This window comes from Anopheles moucheti, chromosome 3, assembly GCF_943734755.1.
Source record: "Anopheles moucheti chromosome 3, idAnoMoucSN_F20_07, whole genome shotgun sequence".
Classification (NCBI taxonomy): Eukaryota; Metazoa; Arthropoda; class Insecta; order Diptera; family Culicidae; genus Anopheles; species Anopheles moucheti.
In genome coordinates this window covers 91,990,344-92,014,878 of record NC_069141.1, presented here as the reverse complement: position 1 = coordinate 92,014,878, position 24,535 = coordinate 91,990,344, and the positions used below count along the sequence as shown (strand labels likewise).

Below are 24,535 nucleotides of genomic sequence, written 5' to 3'. Positions count from 1 at the left end.
TTGGGTGGCTGCCTTCCAACAATAGACGCTCTTGATGAAGTCATAATTTTATGCTCAAGATCGTAATCCCTGCGAATATATTGACTAAAAGTGCTCCAGCTTCAGCGCTGGCAAACGCAATAAGAAGAGAAATCACTGGCGAAGCTACTTCAACAGCACTCATCGCAAAGCTAATGCACTCTTGACGCATCAATTAAATCGCACAAAACTCAAATCCTCCGATAATACTTACATTCCCCGCAGTATCTCAACGATATTCTACCATTTTATCTCATTGTCTGTTGCCTTTTCATAATCACAATGCAACAGCAAACCATGGATGCGTCAAATTATGAGCCCACTTCTTTCGATGAATACTTAAACATGCCTTGTGGCTTTGAGCATTCGTTCATTGCTTTACCGGCGAACGCGCGTTCACCGCCGCCGGTGACCGATCGTACCGCTTAATCTGTGATGGAAAAAGCCGCTGCGTTCCCTGGAGTGATGACATTAAAATTTTCCTTTTAAATACCTCCTTTTGCTACAACGACTCCATTATGATTCAAACGAGCGCAAAAATGGAATCACTGTGTGCTGGATCTACAGATTGGTTCTGACCATTACAGTCACCGTTTATATTTGAATATATATTTATATTATGACTAAAGTTGAAATTGGATTTGAATTTGTTAATTTACCCAACTAATGATTGGTGATTGCGAATTGTATAACTTAGGGCGTTTTGTCAACGTAATGTTCCTAATAATTTCAGCTATTTCGGCATCAAAAAATTATACAGAATAACCGGTGGTACACTGCAGATTATATGTTTCGCTCAGTTTGAAAAACGTATCCATATTCACAAGTTTCTTTTGCAGATTAACGTTAATTAGGAGTCCAAAGGAAATTTGAAGTAAAGGCATTTGGTTTCATTTAATAAACCTAAGACCCCTCGTTTTCGCATATATAAGAGGACAGCTTTATGTTCACCGGGATTTTGCACCGGGGAACACGTGGCAATGCCGGTGGAGCCGAGCTGCTTTGATTACACCTCTCACGCCCACCACAACATCCTTTAAAGCATACCCTCGATGAGATTGATCCTTTTGTTGATGTTCTCGTCGCTGTGCCTAGCCTCGACGTTAGATACGCAGGCCTGTGGAAAATGGCGTTTATACACTGGTTTTACCGCACTCGTCCCGCATGCTTTTCCGCTTTTATTATTGCTTCCATTGACAGTGACATGGGATACATGCAAAATTAACTCGCTTAACCTGGAATTTTTATGGTCCCCGTAGTACGGACCCGAGCTGCATATTGCGCGCTTCCTCGAGGTGGAGTAAATGTGGAAATTTTGTGGTTTGTTCATGACCGCAACAGCTCTCACACCGTACCTGTCGTCGTATCGTTGCACGGAGGTTATCGTCGACCTATATCGTCGGCGTGCTTTATCCGGCGTAAGAGTACGTCTGTGAACGTTGCTCGACAATATGGACCCCACTTTCACGGCTCCCGCCCGACCGTATTCAACCCATCAGCTTCATTATGATTGACGGAAATATGAAAATTTCATTCACCGACAACGACGACGCCAAACACAACGCAAACAAAACTGTCAAAATTTCATTCTCATTAGCCAAAAACCGAATCACCGCAGCTGGCGGTAGTCCACCTGTCATCAAAACAAGCCCTTGATTGTGCGGGACCAGCACGATACGGTTGTGTAATTTTTGTGCATAGATAAATGGGACATTTTGTCACAACTTACAGCACACCGTTTTTTGCCAACAAAAAACCATTTATTACAACGCCAACATTCGTGGCCACGATCATCACCCGGCGCTTTTCGTTCGCGGAACGTAATGAATAAAACATTCTACCAAGGATATGCAAACGCACCTTCCCCCAAATAGGGCCAACTGTTCGCTTAACGAAAACTTAGCTGATTATACATTCGTTGACACTTTCGACATGAGTTTCCAAGGTGTTCAGACACCAACCGCATCGGCGTGCCGTCGTCGAAAATGGATACTTCTATGTATCTGTCGAAAATGTGTTAAAAATGGAACAAAAACGGATATTTTATAGTATAGTATATTAAGAAAAAAGGATCAACAATCGATGAAAGGAAACGAAGTTCAATGGCGCAGTGCTGTGGGCGGAGTTGCGACGAACGCGGTCGAGCAGAAACTTGCCGCTTCCCTTTACTCCATCCGGTGCCGGAAGGTACACTGGAAGGGGATGGCTACTGAGTTGACCGTACCGACGCCGGTCCTAGATTAAATTGAAGCAATCAAAAAAGCAAAACGGAAAAGGGAAAGCAACGGAAGAGATTAATGCGTACCTTGGACGATGTTTAACGCCACATCGCACAGTGATTAACGAAAGGAAAATGGCAATATGCTTTATTAAACATTTTGGAAGGAGAGCAGTTTCAAAGAATTTTGAAAGGAGAACTTTTAGCTTATCTTTGCTTTAAGTTCTTTGTAAATCAATGATTTTTTTCTTTGCAAAACGCGCAGATATTAAACACTAATTTTGCAATTGTCCACTGTTGCCATTTTGCATAACTACAGGCGTTATGTTACGCGAATTGCATAGCTCACCAGTCCCATTATCGAGAGGTGTTTCTCGAAATTTCTCAACGAGGAATGCCATACTTTTTCAACCACGCTAATGCCGGACATTACCGGACGTCGAAATATAATACTTCTGTGCTTCCTCCTCCAGAAGGCGAAGGCGAAAAACGAAAAAATGGCCACCGGAAGAACGGAAATTTGTTCACACTGGAGAAAGAGAAATTTCACGTCAAACACGTCCGACGCTTCTGCCCAGCTGTCACCTAGCCGAACACTTTGGAAAAGCGGAAGCGCACACACCGCCCACGCGCACAAACGCACCAACCCACCACCGAAACTCAAACGGTCAGACCGGTTTGACCTGCATCCTGTTGACGCGGATGAGCTGCTCCCGCGTACTCTAGTCCCCGCCAGTTGCTTCAATGATGATTCCGTTCCAGTCGTTGGAAGCGCAACAGTGTGCCTTTTGCTTTGGTGTGGTTAACCAGTTTCGTCACCGGCTACTCAGGAAACAAGTCATCTGGACAACGGCCATGCACCATAGAACGATTTTCTCGTCATGAGACACATTTTTTAACGTCTTTGGTTTGAATCACACTCTTCACTATTCCGGCAGTCATTGGCAGTGTGATGGGTGTGTTGTAATGTAATTTCGAATCGAGAATCCTTGAACGTCCCCGATGACATCCAACACCCCCCCCACTGAGAATGTACTTTACCCTCCCCTCAGCAAACCGTAAAGGGAAGGAGCTTCAGCACACAATCTCCTTCGGATTTTTGGAGACCGCTCTGGTTCCGACAGTTGCCCTTGGAATACCTTTTTCGTAAATCCACGCTGCATTAATGGAGATTTATCTGCGTGCGCTTACGATACCACCCACATTGGGATGCGGTCTCCATAGGTTGCTCAAATGAACTATTTTTGCGGCACACAGAACATCATCGCCTTTCCCTTCCTATTCTAACGGCCGCCAAAAACAAAATCAAAAAGAATACATGTGGATTTTGTAGATGGAAGGCGTGATTTACGACGCTTTCCTGGACGCTTTACTCTCACCGTCTCGTAGTACGCGCTCGGAACACGGTTCTGAACAAAAGGTGCCGTTAGTTTCCTACCTTCGCAGGCCTCACTTGAAAAAAGGTACTATATCATCGAAGGGATTGGCTCGATGGACACCTTGCGTGGAGTCCCTTGTTCCTCCAAGATTATCGTTTGTGTCGTTTGTGGGCCGTGTTTGATGGATGGCTGTTTTCGCTCGTAGTGAGTTTACCACCCGCTTTCGGACTCCGAACTGCTATACTGCCGGCTGTCCGTTTCCTGTGCTTAGACGAAACGATTTTCCCAACATTGAAACAAACCTAATGGGTCTTGAACGTCCGGGGGAGCTTCTGTTTCCGGATATCGATCTGACTAGAAATCTGCTGACTCAAGGAATGTTGTGTTGTTCTGTACCCAAGCCGTTGTTTCCACTCTGTTTGGGTGTGACCAATTTTGTTGCTTCACCCATCAAATTGGACATGGTCGTGTCGTGAACATTGTTGTACGCACTCTGCAATGCCCCATCGGCAATATTACTACATCAAACTAATACATCCAGCGTAATCTTTTTCGCCACCAGCAGTTAGCTACAAGTTCTAGTGAAAACAGCATGTTCTAAACATGACATTTACCAATCAACCGACAATGAGAGAGAGAGTGCAGGGAGTACTATGAAAGGGAGGAATTGAAGCACAACAACAGCCCTGTTACAAGCATGTCACGTCTGCAACACCGTGCGACTGAAGAACGATAAAATAAAACGCTCCCAACGGCTTCTTCGCTACCGACAACATCACCTGTTCTGCCAGAATGGAAGATGGACAATCCCGCAAATCCACCAACGGTCAGGGCCATCCACGGCAGACACGCGATCTCAAGAAAACACACGCCGATTCTTGGCCCAGCACCACCAAAAGGACATCGTTGCCAGCCAGTCCCAAGATCATCAAGACTACCGAGGATGACTCAAGCGTTGGAGACGTTTTTGAATACTGCCAGCAAACGTCCGTCACTACGCCGTCGACGGTGGAGATCGACTACGGCGCCATTAGTCCGCGTTTTGAACGTATGTAGAGAGTTCCGGCACAGATCGGCTTCACACTGACTAACACCCTGTTTTGACACTCATTAACAGGCAAAAGGTTCGAGTTTTGCTACCCCTCCGTGTCCAAGGAAGATTTCTCCAACAGCATATCAATCGACACGCACGACATCGATCGTCAGAAGAAACGAATTTATCCCAGCAAGACTCCTGATAACTCGCTTGAAAAGTATGTTTTTTACGATGCAGTTGGAACGCCACAAATAACCCGTAGCTTTCCCCCACAGTGAATCTATTCTGGATGGTTCGATGGCAAGCTGTAGCTCTCCTGGGCATAGTTCTTCCGCAAGGACCAAGTCTCCGTCGCACTCGCCGCGACATTCGCGCCGTCAACTCAATAGCGAAATTATCAACATAACCTCAAACCCTGGCTATCAGGTAGGACGGATCCAACTCTCTGCTCTCCTTTCTGCGACTAATATTCTCCGGTTTCATTTCTGCGGAAGGTTCTAAGGAATTCTCACTCCACACTCGATCGCACCTGCTCCGACAGTGTAGTCTCGCTGACATGTCGCAAATCGACCAGCGATCTGACCCAAACGAGTGACATCGGCATGAGCGGCATGGGTTCGATGGGGGGACGACAGGGAAGGCGCAGAAGCAGCCACAAGGGAGGCCTTGCATTCCTGGCCAGCAGGAAGGGATCGCGTGACTCCATCAAAAGTGCGGCCTCGAATACGTCCGTTTTCTCCAACGAAGATATCGGACCGCTGGCGTTCCAGGCATCGGCCCGTGGTCGTCAAAGAAGAACGTCCAACTTTCTCGAGCTTCCCGTGCCGGACCATGCGAGGCCACGCGTTTGTTCATTGCCCGAGCGACCGTACAATCCACGCCAGAGCGACGATCTCTATCGATTGCGCCACTTTTCCATCAGTAAAGGCACGGTGGTCAACTGCGGCGACTCGATCATATCACGGAGATCCAAAAGTAACACCAGCGTCAACTCTACGGCAAGTCGGTAAGATCCCTGACCTGTCATGCATGAAAACAATTTACAAAATCATCCAACTAACGAACGTGTCTTACGAATTTTCTCTTAATAGCGCCAGCGAAAGGTCACCATTTGAGGGATCCTGTTGCGGCGGCGGATACGCCACCGTGGATTCGCTTCCGTCTTCTCACGGCGAAGACGACGAAAGTGAACCAATTCCTACAAGGTCAGTACATGCCAGGTGCGGTGCTTTAGGAAGTAACGCAACATTCTTTCGTCTTCGGCTTCTTCTCAATCCGATAGGTATCGTGTCGTCATGTTGGGCGATTCGGGCGTCGGCAAAACGGCCCTAGTTTCACAGTTTATGACCTCCGAGTACATGCACACGTACGACGCCAGTCTTGGTAAGTTACCGGAACGCGGGTGCGGGGTCAGTGTGGTGTGGTTGAGGGAAAGTTTACTCATAAAATGATGGCCATTATTATTAATTGAAAAGCGAACTACTTTGTGTGTAAAAAAGTGCAACCACTGCACTTGCCTGCAGCCCGGGAACGTTTCTGATGTAATGGTTTCACTACTGCCAGGCAGATGGAATGCACTTTCGTTAATGACAAAAAGCTGCAGTACAGCATGGACGTACGCTTTTCCGACCTACACGTTGCATCAAACAAATGAGCTAGAACTGAAGTTCAAAGCCGCCATCCAGAGAACATACCCATCCCGAGCGTACTAAATTAGTAATGAAAAAGCGTTATATGATAGCCTCCCTCACTATATAAAGCTCATTGAGGGATTTCCAACATTCGTTGTGCATTCATTAATTTACAGCAAAATATTGCTCACTCCGTTCGACATGTGTGCGTGTACATTGATTTATTCTCGTTTTGGGTTGCCAATATTCCAATTAGCTCGGGCGGTAATAGGAACCGGAAACGGCAAATGAAAAAAGCGTCGAACACGCGCAGCCCCATCGAAGCGAAGAACAAGTGTTATTTTCATTTCTACGAATCATTGATTTAATTCTACCCCTTGGTGCGGGAAAATGAACACACCTACAAAGGGCGCAGCGAAAGAGGGAGGACAGCTTGCTTGTGGAGCCGAGAACCGTTTTACACTGGTGGCAATGTTATTAAATTCTATGCCCAACGCAAAAAAACGTACCCTGCTGACGCTCCGGCATACATGCGGCGTTGGAAAACTCATGTCAGATTGTATCTGATGTGGCAAAGGGGAAGGAATGAGCCTGATGGGGGGCCGCTACGACGGGGAGAGGGATGATATTTCGAGTGGTAAAATATAATTATCAGACCCGGAGGAGATGTGAGATGAGCTTTGAATCGGTTTGTTCTTTTCTCGCTTTTTCTGCTCTTCGTTTTTCTTTTTTCCATCTTGTGTCTTCATACCTTTCACAAATCACAAACGGTGAAATGCCGGGACATGTCTGCCAATCCCCACCGACAACCCACGTCTGCTCAAACGGATCGGAAAGATGATGAGTTTGGTGAGAAGACCGTTAGCGTGCTGCTGGATGGCGAGGAATCGGAGATGATATTTATCGACCATCCGAACGTGGAAATGAGTGTAAGTAGCTAATAACTGACCATGCACCATGGGGAATCTTCCGAACTGTGCTAAATAAATAGCGATTCCCGGTGGTAGGTAAATTTGATCAACCGCAGCAAATTGAACTCCTCCAAATGAAGACACTGCGTTGGTCAGTGGGGTTTGTGGTTTTTCAATACGTGCCCAGTGCGCTACCACGAAACGTGTTTCATTTGATGGGGTGAGGGATGCGAGTCTAGAGAATGGTGATAAGCCTCCCTTTAATCCCAGTCCCATGTACGATTATTTCTGCATTCGAACAGGTGGAAAACTCGCTGTCGACGTACGAACCGCACGCCTGCGTTGTTGTTTACTCGATCGTCGACCGGAACTCGTTCCGGGTGACGGAGGAAATACTCAACTATCTCTGGTCCGAGCACTACACGAAGGAAAAGGCGGTCATCATAGCGGCAAACAAATCCGATCTGGCCCGGGCACGAGTCATAACCACAGCTGGTAAGTGATGGCGTTAATCGACACACAGAACCGGCTCAGAACCTTGCCCGAACCGGGGGCTTTTCGCAAACGGGTTGAGTCTATCGTTTTGTCACACTTTTTAAACCCTTACTGACCTAAAAAAAACACTTCTCATCGTAGAGGGAAAGCAGTTGGCCACGTCCCGGGAAGCAAAGTTCATCGAAACGTCCAGTGGAATTCAGCACAACGTGGATGAGCTGCTCGTAGGCGTCCTTAAACAGGTACTTGTTGCTATCATTTGGCACATGTTTGGCGTGCCCCGAAGACTCATCATCACTATCTCTCCACTTGCTTTCCCCATAGATACGCCTCAAAGAGCAGAGGGAAAAACGTGCCAGTGCAACGAATCTGCGCAACTCCCGCACGCAGATGTCGCTGCACATTGCAAAAGAGATTTTGCACAAAATTTGTCTAACCGACATCACTAAATCGAAAAGCTGCGAAAATTTACACGTGCTCTAAAGAGAGTGTTTGTACTGTAGTGCTGGAAGCATTTCATCGCCGTCTTAGACCAATCATGCGGCGTTAGTACGGCAAAACGTAAAATGTCATTTAGTGCCAAATTTGGGGGAGAAGCGATAGAATCGTGGGGGAGGTTTCTTTCTGTTGGAGCTTTTGTGTGTGCTATCGGACGCCTTGTGGAACATTTCTTCGATTGTTGCTCGCACCAAACCGAGCCAAACTGCTAGCCAAACAGCAACGTTGGCCTACGATGAACATTTTCCCACCGAGAAAGAAGAGATCAGGCGACCAAATAGGAAAAAAAAACAACAAGTGTCTGTTTCGGAAAAGAAACCGGAAAGAAAGTTGTCCACGCAAAGAGCAAGGGAAACCCAGGAGTAGTAGATGGTGTAACATGTACGATGTTTTTAAACACATGTAAAACAAACAGGAATTTTTGTGTTATTGTTAGCATAAGCAAACGGTCAACATTTGACAACATTTTGACAATTTGGGAGACTTGAACGAAGGGAAGCCTAAAGAGATACTTGGAAGACTCGCGTACACTAAGGAATCCTATACTGCGTATTCTCTGGCATATCGCAGCAAAGACTGGCTAATATAGCTCTATATTTACTCACGCACAACCACTCTCGCTCACACACTCGTAGCCATATACAGATCGTTACGCATGCACATGCACCGATACAATCTTGATGGAAGGAAAACCGTATTAATAACCGTTTCGAAAATGGTCGAAAGGGCTCTCTTATCGTAATACCAACATGGTAGCCATGTTTTAAGCGACGTTCTGTTGGAAATGTTTGGAAACGGAAACATTTTCACGCGGATTGCATAACTTTAGGCGTTCTGCTATGTGCGTTATGTGCACGGACATGCTTTATCCCCTACAGTTATGCATTTGGTACAACAAATAAGCTGTTCTGTGCACATTACGAGCAAGATCTGTGTACGCATTTTTCACTACTAAAATTGAGTTTAGGCGGAACCGATAAGGGAACTCTTCTGCACGATCGTTCTGGAGAAGCTCGACTGGTGTTATTCGTAGCAGGTTATCTTTACAAGTTACTAACTGCAACAACCAAAAAATCATACATATATACAAACACATATATATACAAAAATATAGCTATATACAAAGAGTATACACGTGTTAATAGCCTATTTACTGATGTGTGTGTGTGTGTGTGTGTGTGTGTGTGTGTGTGTGTGTGTGTGTGGAACGCGTAAGTTGCCCACATTGTGTAGCTGTGTTGAATAAATATGCTGATTTTTCTGACGCTTTTGATGGTGCCACAGTTTAGTAGCGTGTGAAGTCTTGCAATAGATGCAGTTTGTTCATCATGCTATCGAAGAGCTGATTACGATTTCTGAATCGGTTCTTATCCTCAATTATACCAACCCGAACTGTGAGTATCACTGCACTTCTGCTGTGAAAAACTATTCAGGTCAACGCCAGCATTCCAATGCCCGTTTCAATCGCACACTGCGCTGATGTGAAGACGGAGTAGTAGCGGAACTTTAGTGCTACTGGGCTTTTGTATTCTCCCATGCCCTGATCTATATCTAAGGCTTCAAAAATTGTGTCCCCTTCAGTAATCACGCGCCTTCACTAGCACCATTTTAACTGCATGGTATAGCAAGCTGCAACAACGAGGTGAGGTTAAGGTCATAAAAACAAACTGGCGCTACTTTCTGCCTTCCGTACCCACGTGCTGGGTATGCCATAACGCGTTCCAAGAAAGAGAGCAGCCTCGTAAAACGAATGCGGTTACTGCCAGATAAATTAGATGCTTGCCGCGGGTGTAGGGTAAATCGACGTGCATGCATCAGATTGCAAGTCCAATGCAGCCTGCCCCTTTTTGTAAGGTACATTCTTTCATTTTCTTTACTATCCGATCAATTTCAATCCACACGGTACTGATTGATCGCTGCATAGATCAGCAAACCAGAAGCTTCATGTGAATTTGTCATAGCAAAGTATATCACTCACATAATAATATTAAAGCTTTAAAGTATATTATGAAACGACGTGTGCAGTGCGGAATAAAAACGAAACAAAATATAAAGAGATTAACTGATTTCAATTAATTAATTAAATAACCTCACACATGATTTCCTATTATCTCTAGTCCCTTGTCGGTGATTAACGTTGCGATAACTTGGTAAAATACACTTGGCACACGGTGAAAGCTTTAAATGTTTGCCCTGCCCTTCTCATTTTCTTTTAACCAAAAATTCAAATGTGCACGCCCAAGTCATGTAATAGCTCCAATAATAAACGACAATTTGTGAACTTTTTTAAATGCAAGCTTCGGAGGCCAAGTACGAAAAGATGAAGACATATTAAGAGTTATCAAATTTTATCAAATCAAATGGGGGATCAATGAAGAACAATATCAAAACAAGTGAAACACAGTACTGAGAGGTGCAGGAAGGCGATATTTCTCAAAAACAACACGTGAATAAACAGACGAAAGCCTAACTAAATTGTACTGCGGCCTAATGGTAAACCAATCTCAAGCGCTAATCGTCTGGTTGTCTGGTGGAGTTAATTTTAAATGCAAAACATTGAAAATCGAACAGAATCCGGTTGGAGTAAAATGGGTCGCTTAAGTAAAAAAAAATATGATAACTACATATAACGATTGATCAATCACAACGGACAATGATGGCGGTACCTAAGTAAAGCGTACAAGTTTAAAATACTTATTACTTACGTGAAGTTCTGGGCGGCACTGAATGGTGTGTTACTCACGCAGCCTGTAAGAAAGAAATAGATGAAGAAAAGGCATGATGAGAAATTAAAATTGTAAAACTTATCGAAACTAATCGAATGCAACGTCAGTTTCCACAGACCTAACAGTGAAGAATGGTACAATTTCTGAAAGAATCGTTTTTCGGTAGATTGTTTGTATAAAATACTGCAAAAATCTGTCAATTATTGCTCGATGGAGATTCTTTCGAATGCTGCGTCTCTTTTGAAGCAGAAAAAAAATATGTGGTACGCCTCCGATCAATCTTGATTAAAAAATATCTCCCATGAAAGTCGCACGACTCTTCGAGCGTATGTGTAGCAGTGTCTGTGTGTGATTGTGTTTCTGTGGTTAGTTGTTATGTATAGTAAACAAAAATATGAAACCCGTGTATTACAGCTCCTAGCGTACTTCCATACTAATTGTGACAAAGTGCTGATATATTCCTAGCTAACGGGCTACTAATGTTGTAGGAAAATAAAGGAAAACAAAACATTTGAAAAGTGCTCCAAACAGAACGAATCTATCCCTTTTTGTTAAATAAAGCGAGTTCCTTCGCTGCACTACGTTTAGCGGGATGATATGAAGAAGCTCTTATTCAACTCTCTTGTAAGCAGGATGTTTTATACAATATCTATTTTCACGTGTACACAAAGTGTTACCACATCCCTCTCATTATTCTAACTGCGGGCGAATCGTTTAACGAAAACTATTAACAAACAGATCTTCTTCAAGTTACGTTTGTATCGCTTTAGTGCAGTACAATATGGGGAGGGGCAAACAATGGGAAATTACTTGAGCCACATGATAAAAGGAATAAGAAAACAAGTTAAAACAATGACAAGCAACTGTATCATAAAGGAGCAACAGACGAAACGCTTCGTAAAATTTTCCGAGCTGAAATACTGCAAACTGATGTAAACTTTCACACTGAAATCGATATACATACATACACACATAAATATATACTTGTATATTTAAAAGAATGTTTAATAAAAGTTAAGGACTAAACTTTAACAATATCGAGGATTGTTTTGATTACATTTCGTCAAATTCGTCCCAAAACCTCAACCAAAAGACAACGCTCGGCGAACAAGTAACATGTTCATTTGGTCAACTTCCTTTAATCATTGCCTGCTCCATAATGATCATCCACCTTGCTTATCGATATAAATTACGGGCCATTTAGAAACATGACCCAGCGTGGTCCGCTACTGGCTAGAAATAATTGAGTAAAAGTGCTTTAAGGAGAAGTTAGTCAACAAAAAAGCTGTTCACCAAAGCAAATCGACCAAAACAAATTAAAGTTAGCTCACCATCACCGAAAACCACCATTGGATGGTTTCAACGGTGGAAAGTCTGAATGACTGACTGACTGACTGACTTTTTTGGGGGGATGGTTGCTGTTCCTAGACGGGTCGATGGTAAAAGTCAAAACCAAACTCATCAATAATGCACCGTACACACAAACACAAGCATTATCTTCAAACTCTCCACAACTGTCCGCATTGCTCGTGGTTTTTCCGCCACCGGTAACCTACATTTTAATTTTTGTTTATGCTACACGAGCTACACGGCATGTTTCCCATATAATTATTCCTCGGAAGCCAACATCCAAAAGAGCGCCCATTCTGCTAGGATGTACGCGGCCGTGTAACGTAACGCGATAATGATGATAGCAATAATAAAGAATAATGACAGGCGGGTCAGTGTTGGCTCAGCAGCAACACCTTTACACAGCTACCACCCAAGTCAGCAGGCTCTACAGCCATCGCACGCGGACAGTGACGATTGATTTGGTAGGTTTTCAGTTTCCTCTGTGCTGTACGCGTTTCGGTGGGTTGTCAAAACCGGCCGAGGTAAGTCAAGCTGATAAGCGAAGGGTACATAGCCGTCGGTGGTAATCCCCCCTGCATGTATGTAATGAGACACTCCCAGTAGCAGATTTCAGCTGGCTACAGATTTCCAGCAGATTGTATTGAATTTTCAACAACATACAAAGGCACACTCGACCATGCGGATAAGTATCAATACATGTTTTGGATTATTAGTTACGACACAGCCGTACGAAGCGAACGGTTTCCCTACTTTTGATAGCAGAGAAAGAGAAGGAGAGGCTCAATACAAAGAAACAAACTTTTCCAACAGTTTATCTAACACACCACAGCTTAGCGCTGATTAACGCGTACAAAATGCGCCCCAAAATTGCGTCGATTCACCGCTGTTATATCATTCGCACATGGTTGAGTCAAAGTTCATCGCGTCATTTCGTGTGATGGGTATTTGGATTCGGCACAGCTTCATCAGAGTAGGCCATTACCAGCGGTTCACTGTTCCAGTTGAATTGTTTCTTCACACCTCCCGGTACACTTACGCTCAATGCCTACTGATCGACCATTTTTTTAACTGCTTCTTATGCTAGCTTGTTAATTTAACATTTTCATTTCTTTCCTTCCCATTTTCATTCTAAGCCCATGCGTGTCCAGTTCGTCACCGTTCGTAAATTAATCACGACTGCTACTGCTAGACAAAACAGACAAATCCCCAAACGGTAAAACAATCTTTAACGGTCATCCGATGTGCTTGCCTCGTTAGCAAATGGAACGTTCTTAGCCACATTCCTTTGTGCAAAAACAAAGTCAGAATAGAAGTTGTTGGCCTACTGTCCGTTACTTAGCACCGCCTCACGCACCAACACACCCGGAGTATAATGGTCCGAAAGATTAATGCGAAATGATCGATTGCGACGCGGTTTTCGGTCGGTGGCACTTGCACCATCAGCACAGATCGCCGACAATTGGCATACATTAAACGCTCGTTCCAACGGTATTTGTCCATTAGCTTAACGTCGCGAACGGTAGTCGAATTGTTAAGTTTGAATCTTGCTCGTCCTCGTACTCGCTATGATTCCGCTCTCTCATTCTCGCCATGCCATTCCCATCCGTTATCCGGGTGTGACCAAGACTGGAGGAAATTTTTGGTCGTGCGATACACGCATCCGATCGGTTGTGCACGCATGGAAAGAGATCTGGTTAGTACGCCTGACGCATCACCGAAGATGGCAGTGACGCTGGCTGACGTCTACGACGATGATGGCCAGACCTTGGACACAACGGGTGGATCGAACAGGGAAAACCCGCATGACCTACATAAAATGGACTGACGTACCTGTTATTGCTTTTGCTGTAAGCTGCCGGTGCACGGTGAGGCACGCAAGTGCTACGTTCCAGCATATGATCGGTTTTGCTGTGTTGATCAATCGGTTCGGAGTGAAACTAAAGTCTTATCCCTTCAATGCATGCTGGTAAATTTCCCAGTGCAGTAAATGTTAAAATAGTAATTATAAAGTTAGGTTCAGTTCAATGATTTTGTCGTTCAATCAAATTTGCTTTATCCTAGAACGTATTTACGTATGAGTGATGAGTCTATCGTCATTGTAGTGGCTCCTTATTACCCTTTCACTCATACTGAGCCAAAATTGGATTATTGTATCTTTATAAAAGAAGGTATTAGATTGAAAAACGCACCAAGTCTCGAATCTTTGAAGTATAATGAATCTTCAAAGATTTATATATTACTTCAGAAATAACAATCCTCGGAGTTTCATGAATCATTTCAATCAAACAATGATTGGAATAACTCTCCACTAAAAAAAACTAAAGGTGCACTGAGCACACCACCGCACTTAAGGGTTTAAAAACATAGCAAACAATTCTCCACCGTACATGATCGCAAGTATGGCAGAGAACTCGTGCAAAAACTCAACAGAGAAAAGCAAACCGTCCAAACAACCATCACCATGTTCGGTGGACAATTCCGTGTATCGTTAGAGGTTCGGAGATCCGTCAGCCGGGGTCGCTAACATCCGTGTCCGGTTGATTGGAGGCATTTGACACAGTGAAGCAGTTTTGCTGCTTCATCGCTCAAAGCCAAACTGGATCTGCCCGGGGTGGAACTGATCTTGTTTGTAGCAAATGTTACACTTGCTTGACGGCGGAACAAACGCGATCGTTCGATTGTAACCCTTTACTGAACTGGACGGGCAAGCCGAGTGGTTGAAAATTATTCAAAACTGATCTCGTTTGAATTTGGATTTTGTTGAAATGTATAGCAATCAATCATGAACGTGATGGATAAAGGAAGATTTTTTTTCAGCCGAAAAGAGGTCATATTTTGATTTCGAATTACATTCCACCGCAGGCATGAGCGAAAAGATTCAAAAGCATGCACACACTCGCTGACCCACTTTGGATAAATCAAAACAAAGTCTCATCACCACCGAAAGAGACAGTCACAAATATCGCCCATTTTGATGTTCCAATTGACACCTTCTTGCTAAAATCTCCGAAATTCACCGGGCGAAGCGGGAAAACTTTCACAACACTAACACGCCCCGAAAAGCGATATGATTACATGCGCGCTGTTGGTCACATGCGCGATTCGGATCGATCGTCACGGAATGCATCGCCATACTTTGTCCGCCCGATAGAAGCGATGCAAGATAATTGACTCCCATTAATCTGACTGTGGAAAACAGCGACCAGATGGGTTTGGCAAAGGGGTGCAAAGTTTTGCTTTTATTGCCGCACTTTATTTATGTTTTCTGTCAGTCATCACACAGTCTAACGAGAGCAGATTTATTGGTCGCGAGTTTATTGGCACGACAGGGGAAGCTGATAATTTTCCTTCAATTTCCCAGGAGCTATGTGAGGTCCGTCGCTTGTTCGCTTTCTATTTTGCAAAAACCATCGCTGGCCGGGAGTGAAGGTGGTTCACTCTCGTTCAAGGATGAGGCTTTTGTCTGCTTGGCTTAATGTTTTACTTCGTTTTTCCACCCATTCTCGGCTAGTCGAGATGAAGGAAAAGTAGGTATCATGGGTTTGGATTTATTATGACGCCTCTCACTGGCGATGAAAACGGGACCCACGTGGAGGTCGTCCCCACAGTGCAACTAACCTTCGAATGCGAAATCAATGAGCCAAAGCGCACAAGGGAATGGGAAACGGTAGGAAACAGAGCAGCACAAGGTCCCCCATCCATTAGTCCACTTGGAGTTTTCCACTGTGACGTTATATACCGGCGACCCATCATTAGTGGGGCCATTTCTCTTTCATTCATCAAATCGAGCCCACCCAAAACCCGCCCCGACATCGAACCCCACCCGCTGCCGTCTCACCAACCTCCCGGAAGACCCGAAATCGAAAGCAGTTCAAAAACACTCGGAGATTAATTTAATGGCGGAAATTTAAAATTAGCGACCGAAACTGTGGACTGCGAGTTCCTCGTTCGTCTTAGGGAAAATAATAATAATCATAAAATTAACCGACAGTAAAGGAAAAAAAAACAAAACAAAATCAAACAAAATAAGATGCTGTGAAGGTGCAGCTAATCGAAAGCGGTCGAAAACTAAAGACTTCCACCCCGACTCACCGCTTGTTGCCCCGCCATCTCTGAGGGCACCGGAAAACGAGGAATTAGGGTGGAAAATGCATAAATTTTTTACGCCATCCAAGGCTGGCTTTTACCGCGATCTTTTGCCAGCGCTCAGATACTGTTTTTCTGTTGAGGCATTCAATGCATTTCGATTTCAATTCCAGTGCACGGCCACGTGAGTAAGCCTAAAAACAAGAGCCTGGTTGTGAGGAACACTTAATATGGAGAAGCTTTCATTTATTTCGAGCTTTTGCTCTGATTGTACTTTTTTTTGGGGAGTGTTAGTACAGTTGTCGTCTTTGGCTAGTATACAGTATTGAGTTTTATCATCACACCGCTTGATTTTTAAACCGTTCAATGTGCAAACACAAAAACTATACTCCAAAGTGTCCTGATTGCCATATTAAATATCCATCCTCAAGCACGATAATGATGATGCATTGTTTTGCTGTACGCAACACAACACAAAGACCGCTCTTACGGCTAATCATCACATCAACAGACGGAAACCAAGGATAATACGACCGCTGCAGTTGCACTTCTTCTGCCGGATGCTTTGAAGCGGTGTGCACACAATTGGCGGATGTAAATTCCTCAACTTCACCAGCTCTTCACACAACGGAAGGAAAACCGAAACAAACAAACAATAGTTTTTCCGGTCGTGGGGACACATTCACATTTGTTGCATTTTGTGCGAAAGTGGTTGAATTTTCTACACGGATGAAGATGAGCACACGGCAAATGATTTTGCACCACATTGTTGTGTTGCGGCCAAACCAACACGAGTTTGAGTATGAAAATTCGCACCAAAAATGTTATGTTCAAATAAATGAGGCATACGCCCCTACAACGCGCCCTTACAGCGTCCAACGAGCATTAAGCCGAAGTGCGTGAATGCTGAATGGCTGTTGGCCCAACATTCGGTAGTTCAATTGCATTAAGCTAAATCGACATCAACATTAGCCTAATGCCCTCCATAATGCGCACGCTCCGTGCCGTAACCATACCACAATCAATGCGCGAGCTTCTTATTGTGTCATTCACCGATCGGTATGCTCATTTCCTCCTTTTTCTTGTAGTACTTTTGGCACAGTACTTCCAAACGGCTTGTTTGTTGAAGATCGATTTAAATGCCCGTGCAGGCACTGGGAAGCACACTTGTTGTGAGAATGATGTAACGAACTACTTTAAATAGGAACGTACTTGTTTCGTTCTTTTGTTAATTAGGAGATTGCAAAGGCAATGCCCTCAGTAGGTGTTTTCCTGTTTGTTTCGTTGTATATCGACAAGGAAATGAAGACATGTCTTACCCTATCACTGTAAGATCTTGACCTGGATTTTTCTTATTCTACAAGCAGCAACAATTTCCATTACCAACGCTCTCGATAGTATCGTTTTCTGTTCGTTTGAAGTTAGCTGATGCCGAAGATGATCGTTTTCTTCGATGAAACTTCGACCAGCAACCCGATGGAGGCTGCTGATGCGTGCAAGTTCCCATTAACCCAACCCTTCAGCCCTTTAACCTGCTTCCAACGGATGCATACTCCACAAGGAATCTCAACCTTTTCTATCGAATGAAAATTGAATGAATTGAATGAATTTCCCTCTAACAACCCCCTCCGAGTTGGCGATCAGGCTGATTATCAATCTGCGGTTATCTAATTATAGCTAATACTAGTGAAATTGGGCTTGATTGGACAAAACGCAGTGAAAATAGGAAACGTAACGGGGTCTGGCCGTTATCGAAATGTTACGTTACGATTGGTCTGCAAAATGGCGCTGTAAAGCAGGAGAGTCTTTTATGATTCATCGCGTCAGCGTTATGAATGGATGCATTTCCCTTCGGCCTTGATTAGCCGCTTTGCAGTGCGCTGATCGGTTGATTGCTACATTGGAAGAGAAAACAATCCACACTAAGATGCAAATGTGGAGGGATTAACGTAGTGTAAAGGACACTTGCTTTACTGCAAACACATTATCAATTTGGAAAGTTTGCAGCATTGGAACTCTTATTATTTTCTGTGCTTATACAGTGTTGTTTTTCCCACCACAATGCAACATCGATGCCGGTGAAAGAAAACATGCAAATGTTGAAAAAACACCACACAAAATGGTTTATTCATCTTTCCATGTTCCTCCTGCTAAAATACCCCGGAGCGAATGAGTGTAGCAAACTTGAATTTTCCAATGGATGGAATTGTTTTGGCAGCAAAAAGCATCCAGTTTGCCCTTTCTCGCAACCAAATGTGGATGGTCATACAACACAAAGCCAAAAATCCCCAACTTCAAGTGATTTGAGGAGAGCTTTTCCAATACCGTATAGCCCAAAATAAAAACATAATTATCTAACAGCCGCCCTGATAGCTTGCAATCGGTGGTATTCAGAGAACCATTTACCCTAGGGATGGGTTGTTTTGGGCCGAATCTGGGCGTAAGAAAGGCGCCGCTTTGCTCAGCTCATCCATTCGTCGATCAACTCTGTTCCCGTTATCCTCACTGCTAAATCGCGATGAAGTCATTCTGCAGAGAGCTGTTTCCATTTGCCTAGGCTCTTGAGTCATCGCCGGATGCCTTTAGAAGCTGTGTTGTTACTCATGTGTTTATATCGAATGGGGTTATGACATAGAGCATTTTGCATACGAATATAGCGGTTTTCATTAATTCAAACTATTCTATTAACCTTTAAAAATAGACTGAAGAGTGAAAACCCCCTAATTTTAAGTACTGATTATCTTATTAACGCCAGAAAGCTAAGTTCAGGAGTTGGTCCTAATTAAAGTTCACTTTCATGATAAGATATTCAGCAGATCTTGTACCTATTGTTCCTACCGAAATATATTTTATAAATTAAAATCAAACTTGTAGCCACCTTCATACAATCAATTGATAGACTATAGAAAACCTGGTTGGTCAAAGTGCGTCAATTGCGTAATACATTTTAAACTATGCGTTTTTTCTTCAAGCGCATCTGATTCTCGAGATTTTTTTCCAACCATCTAGATTTCCCAGATCTCCCCGGTCCGTTAGACCAACAGCACGCAATAACACTTCCAATTATAATCAAACAATCTCGATCGTTCAAGTAGCAAAACCACCGCTTTCGACCGCCGGGTTCAATCTTCTACACTTTCCCTTCGATCAATCATCGGTTTGGCGATAATCATGCGGCGTAGAAGAAGACGGAAAACGATTAAAGAATTCTGACAGAAATAAATGAAAACTACAACATAAGCTCGCAGGCACGGCGGATGTTTAGGGAGTCTGCCTTCAACCTGTCTTCCTGCCCAAGCAGTATGCTTTGCTCTATCGAGGACACGCGTGAAAAACAAGAGAGAAATTCCCCATGCGAGCAAAGCTGAAAGCTAAAGACACTCAAAAGAGAACGCAAGAGAGCTGCTTCGGGGGAAGAAAGCATATCCGCGAGCTCCAACGGCTCCACCGGCCAACCCACGGTGCACATTCGAACGTTGCTATTCGAACGAAACGGTCGACGATCCGGCCGGTTCGCTGCGTAAAGACAACCCAGTGTGAGTAAAAGACGTCGCTGAAGCCACAAACTGCATCCAGCAGCGATCGGAGTAGGCGACGCGTACGCTACCAACACCAACACAAGCGTGCAAACGAGGAAAACTATCCGCTGGTGCGTGTGTGTGTGTGTGTGTGTGTCTGTGGGAAAGTGTATACGTGTGTATGTATGTGTGGGTATGTAGGGAGAGGTTTTTCGAAGGCTTCATTCCCGGCCGTGCCCAGAGTCCGGAGCCGTTTCACCTGGTTTCCTCCGCTAAGGTGAAAGATATCCGACGGAAAGAAAGTATAGCATCGTCATCTCCAACCCTCTGTGTGTTTATGCGAGCAGGAGTGAGAAAGCGTTAGTGAGACACGGTGTTTACGCGAGTGAAAGAAACGCAATTTGAAGAAAGTTGGTTTGACGCGAGTAAGGAGATGAACGAGCGGCGACGGGTACTGTTGCCTGTAGCCGTCCACAATTTCTCGACACACTGAAAAGCCGACGTGTCAGGTTGCGAATGTACGATCGCACTCTGTATGCGATCGGAAAACTACGACGGTGTCGTGGAAGTGGAAGTGAGCGGAGGAAGCTTGGGAAAAGTCGGTGAAACTCGAAGGTGCGTATACGGACTGCGACAACCACCACCGTCCGATAAGGCCTCGGGGAGTGGCGATGCAGTAGGTGTAAAGAGAATTGCAGTGAAATCGAAGGTGAAGGCACCAACGAGTGGATAGTTGAGAAAAAGTGACCTCCAAGTTTTCACCGGTAGCCAGTGCACGTTATCGGGAAAATAGAAACCTGTCGGGTGGTTTACGCTGTTCGAAATATTCCTAAAATCCCATTACTTTGTATTGTTTTTAAAATATTGTGTTTATAGTTCTATTTTCTTGCGTCCTCATTTAAAATCATTCGTTATAGTGAATGCGATATAAAAAAGTGAATGGCTGCTGAATGATTGTTGAAAAGAATTAGCGAGTAAAAGCAGAAAAAAGAGTTTGTGGTGCAGTTCTTATTGGAAAGTGAATGGGCAATTGAAGGAGAAATAATTCGCAACAGAATATTCGGAATCATTACCTATCAAGTGGAAGTATAAAAAAAAACAAACTTGAGGTTCGTCGCCTGCTGCGCACAAAGTCTTTCGTTGTTCGCTAACGAAACGAAGCAGTGGCTCAGAGTTTGGTGAACGGGAAAGAAGTGCTTTGCGTGAAACCGAGGGCAGTGAAAAGAATCTGGAAGTAAAAGTGAAACCCGCGTCCGGACGCGCACACACTAGCGCACAAGCACCTTTATTCAAACGCAAACAAGCGAAGGTTCTCTTTCTCCGGTCTGTTCGTACGTACGTACGCCGCCTGGGACTGGAATTCCAGACGATCGATCGATCCCTGATCTCGCGTCGTCCTATTCACTCACACTCGTGCAGTGTCGTGCAGCGTGAGATTGGACAGCATCTCGCGTCAGCGTTGCTTCCCATCATTAACAATATCCCCCAGCGCGGTTGCGATCGGAGCTGCGGGAAGATCATTTATTATTGAAAAGAACAGGTACGTTTGGGTTGTCGTCGGCTGCTGCTCAAGAGAAATGCTTTCGTTTTATAGGTCAGTAAACGAACCGCCTCCAGCCAATTCGCCCGATAAGAGCAACAGAAAAGACGGGAGAAAAGGGCCCCCAATCCCCCATGTACTGTCTCACATGCCGATGTACGTTGGGGACGCATCCACTTCCCTATCACGGGGGGTAATCGTAAGACTTGCCCTCGTGTTTGTGGGTCCGTGTGTTACTGTATGGGTTCGGGAGGATGGTCTTTTTTGTTGTGAGTCGCATCGCGCAGTTAAGGATTACCCGCAGCCCAACGGGCTTTGGAATGTGAAAACGAGTTTGGGGAGTGCGTCTGTTTTTATCACGCACCCTGTCACTCTCTATCATTGCAGGGGATTAAAGAACCATTTTTCTCACCCTCGTCCTATCCTCAAAGATTTATTTACGACTGCAGTCGTTTATGGGTAAAAGGTGTGGATGGCTCGTACGATTATACACAATACGAATATAAAAGCGCTAGAAAAGAAAATTATTAGCTTTGACCTTACCACAGAAGACGAACTCGATGCCAGTGAGAGCCGACATTGTACCTACTGACATTGACACATACAGGCAAACAAATGGACCAATGCAGTTTTTATTACTGTTTTGAAACAATAAACCGACTGAAGAGAAAACGTGCGTAATGTTCCTGTATCGTTATGGATAGTTCAGTGTCATTCGCATGACAAGCTTTGGAAAAATAAATTATGCCATGGTGAAGGACCCGGTTTTTACTATTTAATTAAATTACGCCAACTTATACTCGAGTTAGCCTAATCGAATGTTCTTCCACACGTCGTCTTCAAACAGCTTTTGTTTCCCGATTCCCTCATTATTCGCAAACACATCCGCTCCGTTCACTTTTATTATATTTTCTTGAACGCGTGCGCTGTTTTTGGCTTGCCCGTGTTTGCTTATTTGTTTGCTCTTTTCATTTTAACATTTCTCGCTTCGTTGTGTACTACATATTCCGTCCAACAAGCTTACCCATTCAAGTTTTTCTTTAGCAACCCTTCATTTTTACCTTATAGTTTCACCAAGTTTTTCGATTTACTGTATTACAGTTATTTCTTTTCATGCATCACTAAGATGAATCACTCTTCTTTGCTTTTCATTTCGTATCGTGAGACGAATTAAATCGTTTCTTCTATTTTTGTTTGCATTAATTTCTGCCCTTTACACCATTGTCTTAAACACATCAACTCCCTTGGTGCTGACTAAAATTAAAGAGCATTTGGAGTTTTTCAGTTCAGGGAGCATAGAAGAAAAAAAGAACCTCGACGAAGGCACATATGTGGCTGTGGACCGTACTCACATAGCCACACGTGCACTCGTCGTCGGGTTCGTTGCGTTTAATGGTGAAAGATTATGTGTTGTCTGCCCCGCATTGTGAAGCTATTATAGCGCTCCACACCAGTTGAATCTTTCTGCGAGAGATGCGCGATCACTCTGGTCCCTCGAAGAGCAACGTGGCGCCGAAGCGGGAGGAGGAAACTTTCTACTGCCTCACCTCCGAGTTTCTCGTTCCCCTTCCGTCTACACACCCCGTTTACTTCACCTTTGCATCATTGCGCTCGACTCGTCAATGTCGTCGCACGTTCAACGTCTCTTCGGTTGCGTTGCGTAGTCGCGAAAGTGTATTGCGGAGGCGCACAAGCACAAGCACAAAGCTCCACAAGCATGTGGATCAGCGCTACGATCTTTGGGGAGCATACAGCAACAATAATAAGAAAGAAAAAAACGAAACATGTATCTGAGCTGGAATGAGCTGCGTACGAATGTTTGCAATAGCTTTAAATTAACAGCGTTCACATCTCAAGCGATGTGATTTTGCTACTGCAGCTGAGTCCGCTTTCTTTGGCTCCTTATACGGAGGGATAGCACAAGGGGGCTTCCTTTTACGGACACAGTCATCGAATTCCAGTCGCTCGATTGCGGCGATCGATCTTCGGCGATCGGCTTAAATATCTGACGTTTGTCCTATTAATCATCCGCGCTACGTTAGACAAACCTCAATAGCGATACCACGTACACAAATGGTTTTTATTGTTAGAATGTGTATTACACTGGAGAATAGGGAATCCTCAACAAATTACATTCTACGATCACTGTATAACAGTTTATATCAGACACCAAATTCTTCATGTTAGTCGTAACGGTTTAACGGTCCACGAGCATTATCAACCTCCAGAATCGTACGGGCGGTTTAGGTTAACTTCCAAAAACCCCTAACAAGATAGATGACCGAGAATGAGTGCTCGGGTATTCGCCATTTATCGTACAATCAGACAAGTTTGAGTTTTTGCTTTTCAAACGGATTAACGGTAGCTTACTGAGCATTCGTTCTTTTCCATAGAGGATCTAGGATTTAATCCCGTTAAGATTTCATTGTTTATCATAACCGTTTTATCACAAGAGCCATCGTTGTGCCCTAATCTTCACACGCAAAGAACGCCTGTGGAACGGAGCAATCCCAGTTCATGCTGCAAACAGTGGTACGCAACCATCAGTTAGGTAAATGTGAGATCTGGACACTTGACATTGAAAAATCCAGTTTATGCACATCAGGAAGCTTATTGGCCTCCATCATCCGGGACTCGGTCTTAAGGCAGGGAAAACCTTGGCACAGGTCAAACCACTCGGCGAAAAACGGAAACCTCAACGTGCGCATTTGCCAGCTGCTTAACACATCCCGTGGACGAGCTCTCGTTTGCGGAGTACGATGGCATAAAGCTTGTCCGTTAAAGTAGCACTGATAGCGGTACACACTCACCCTGTCACTGTTGCGGCCGACCAATCGAAACAGGCGAAACCTTGGCCTCGTCGACCGGTGGTACTTGCTGGTGCAGGTTTCATTGCTGGCACGAAGCTTTGGTGGAAAAAACGACACACGTGAAACATAAAAAAGTGAAATACCGTACCGTACGATGGGGCGGCCAGTGGCAGTGCGGCCAGTGATAGGAGTGTGTATGTGTGTGTTTCTATCCTTTTCTCTTTCCATCGTATTGCTTTTCCTCATAGGTGTAATATACAAAAAGTATGGTTATTGGGGCGAAATTTTCCGTGGTTGAAAAGCTGTATTTTTATAA

General features: G+C 44.3%; 1 protein-coding gene across 1 annotated transcript; it reads left to right on the top strand.

The window, feature by feature from the left end:
* The first annotated feature begins 4,353 nt into the window (after nucleotides 1–4,353).
* Nucleotides 4,354–8,171, top strand: LOC128304435 (uncharacterized). The gene is made up of 10 exons (XM_053041624.1): nucleotides 4,354–4,663; nucleotides 4,733–4,868; nucleotides 4,927–5,077; nucleotides 5,146–5,657; nucleotides 5,743–5,856; nucleotides 5,934–6,034; nucleotides 7,120–7,211; nucleotides 7,496–7,688; nucleotides 7,830–7,930; nucleotides 8,013–8,171. Exons 1-10 carry the CDS (start codon nucleotides 4,408–4,410, stop codon nucleotides 8,169–8,171), a joined length of 1,815 nt encoding a protein of 604 aa, XP_052897584.1. The 5' UTR covers nucleotides 4,354–4,407.
* The last annotated feature ends 16,364 nt before the right edge of the window (nucleotides 8,172–24,535 follow it).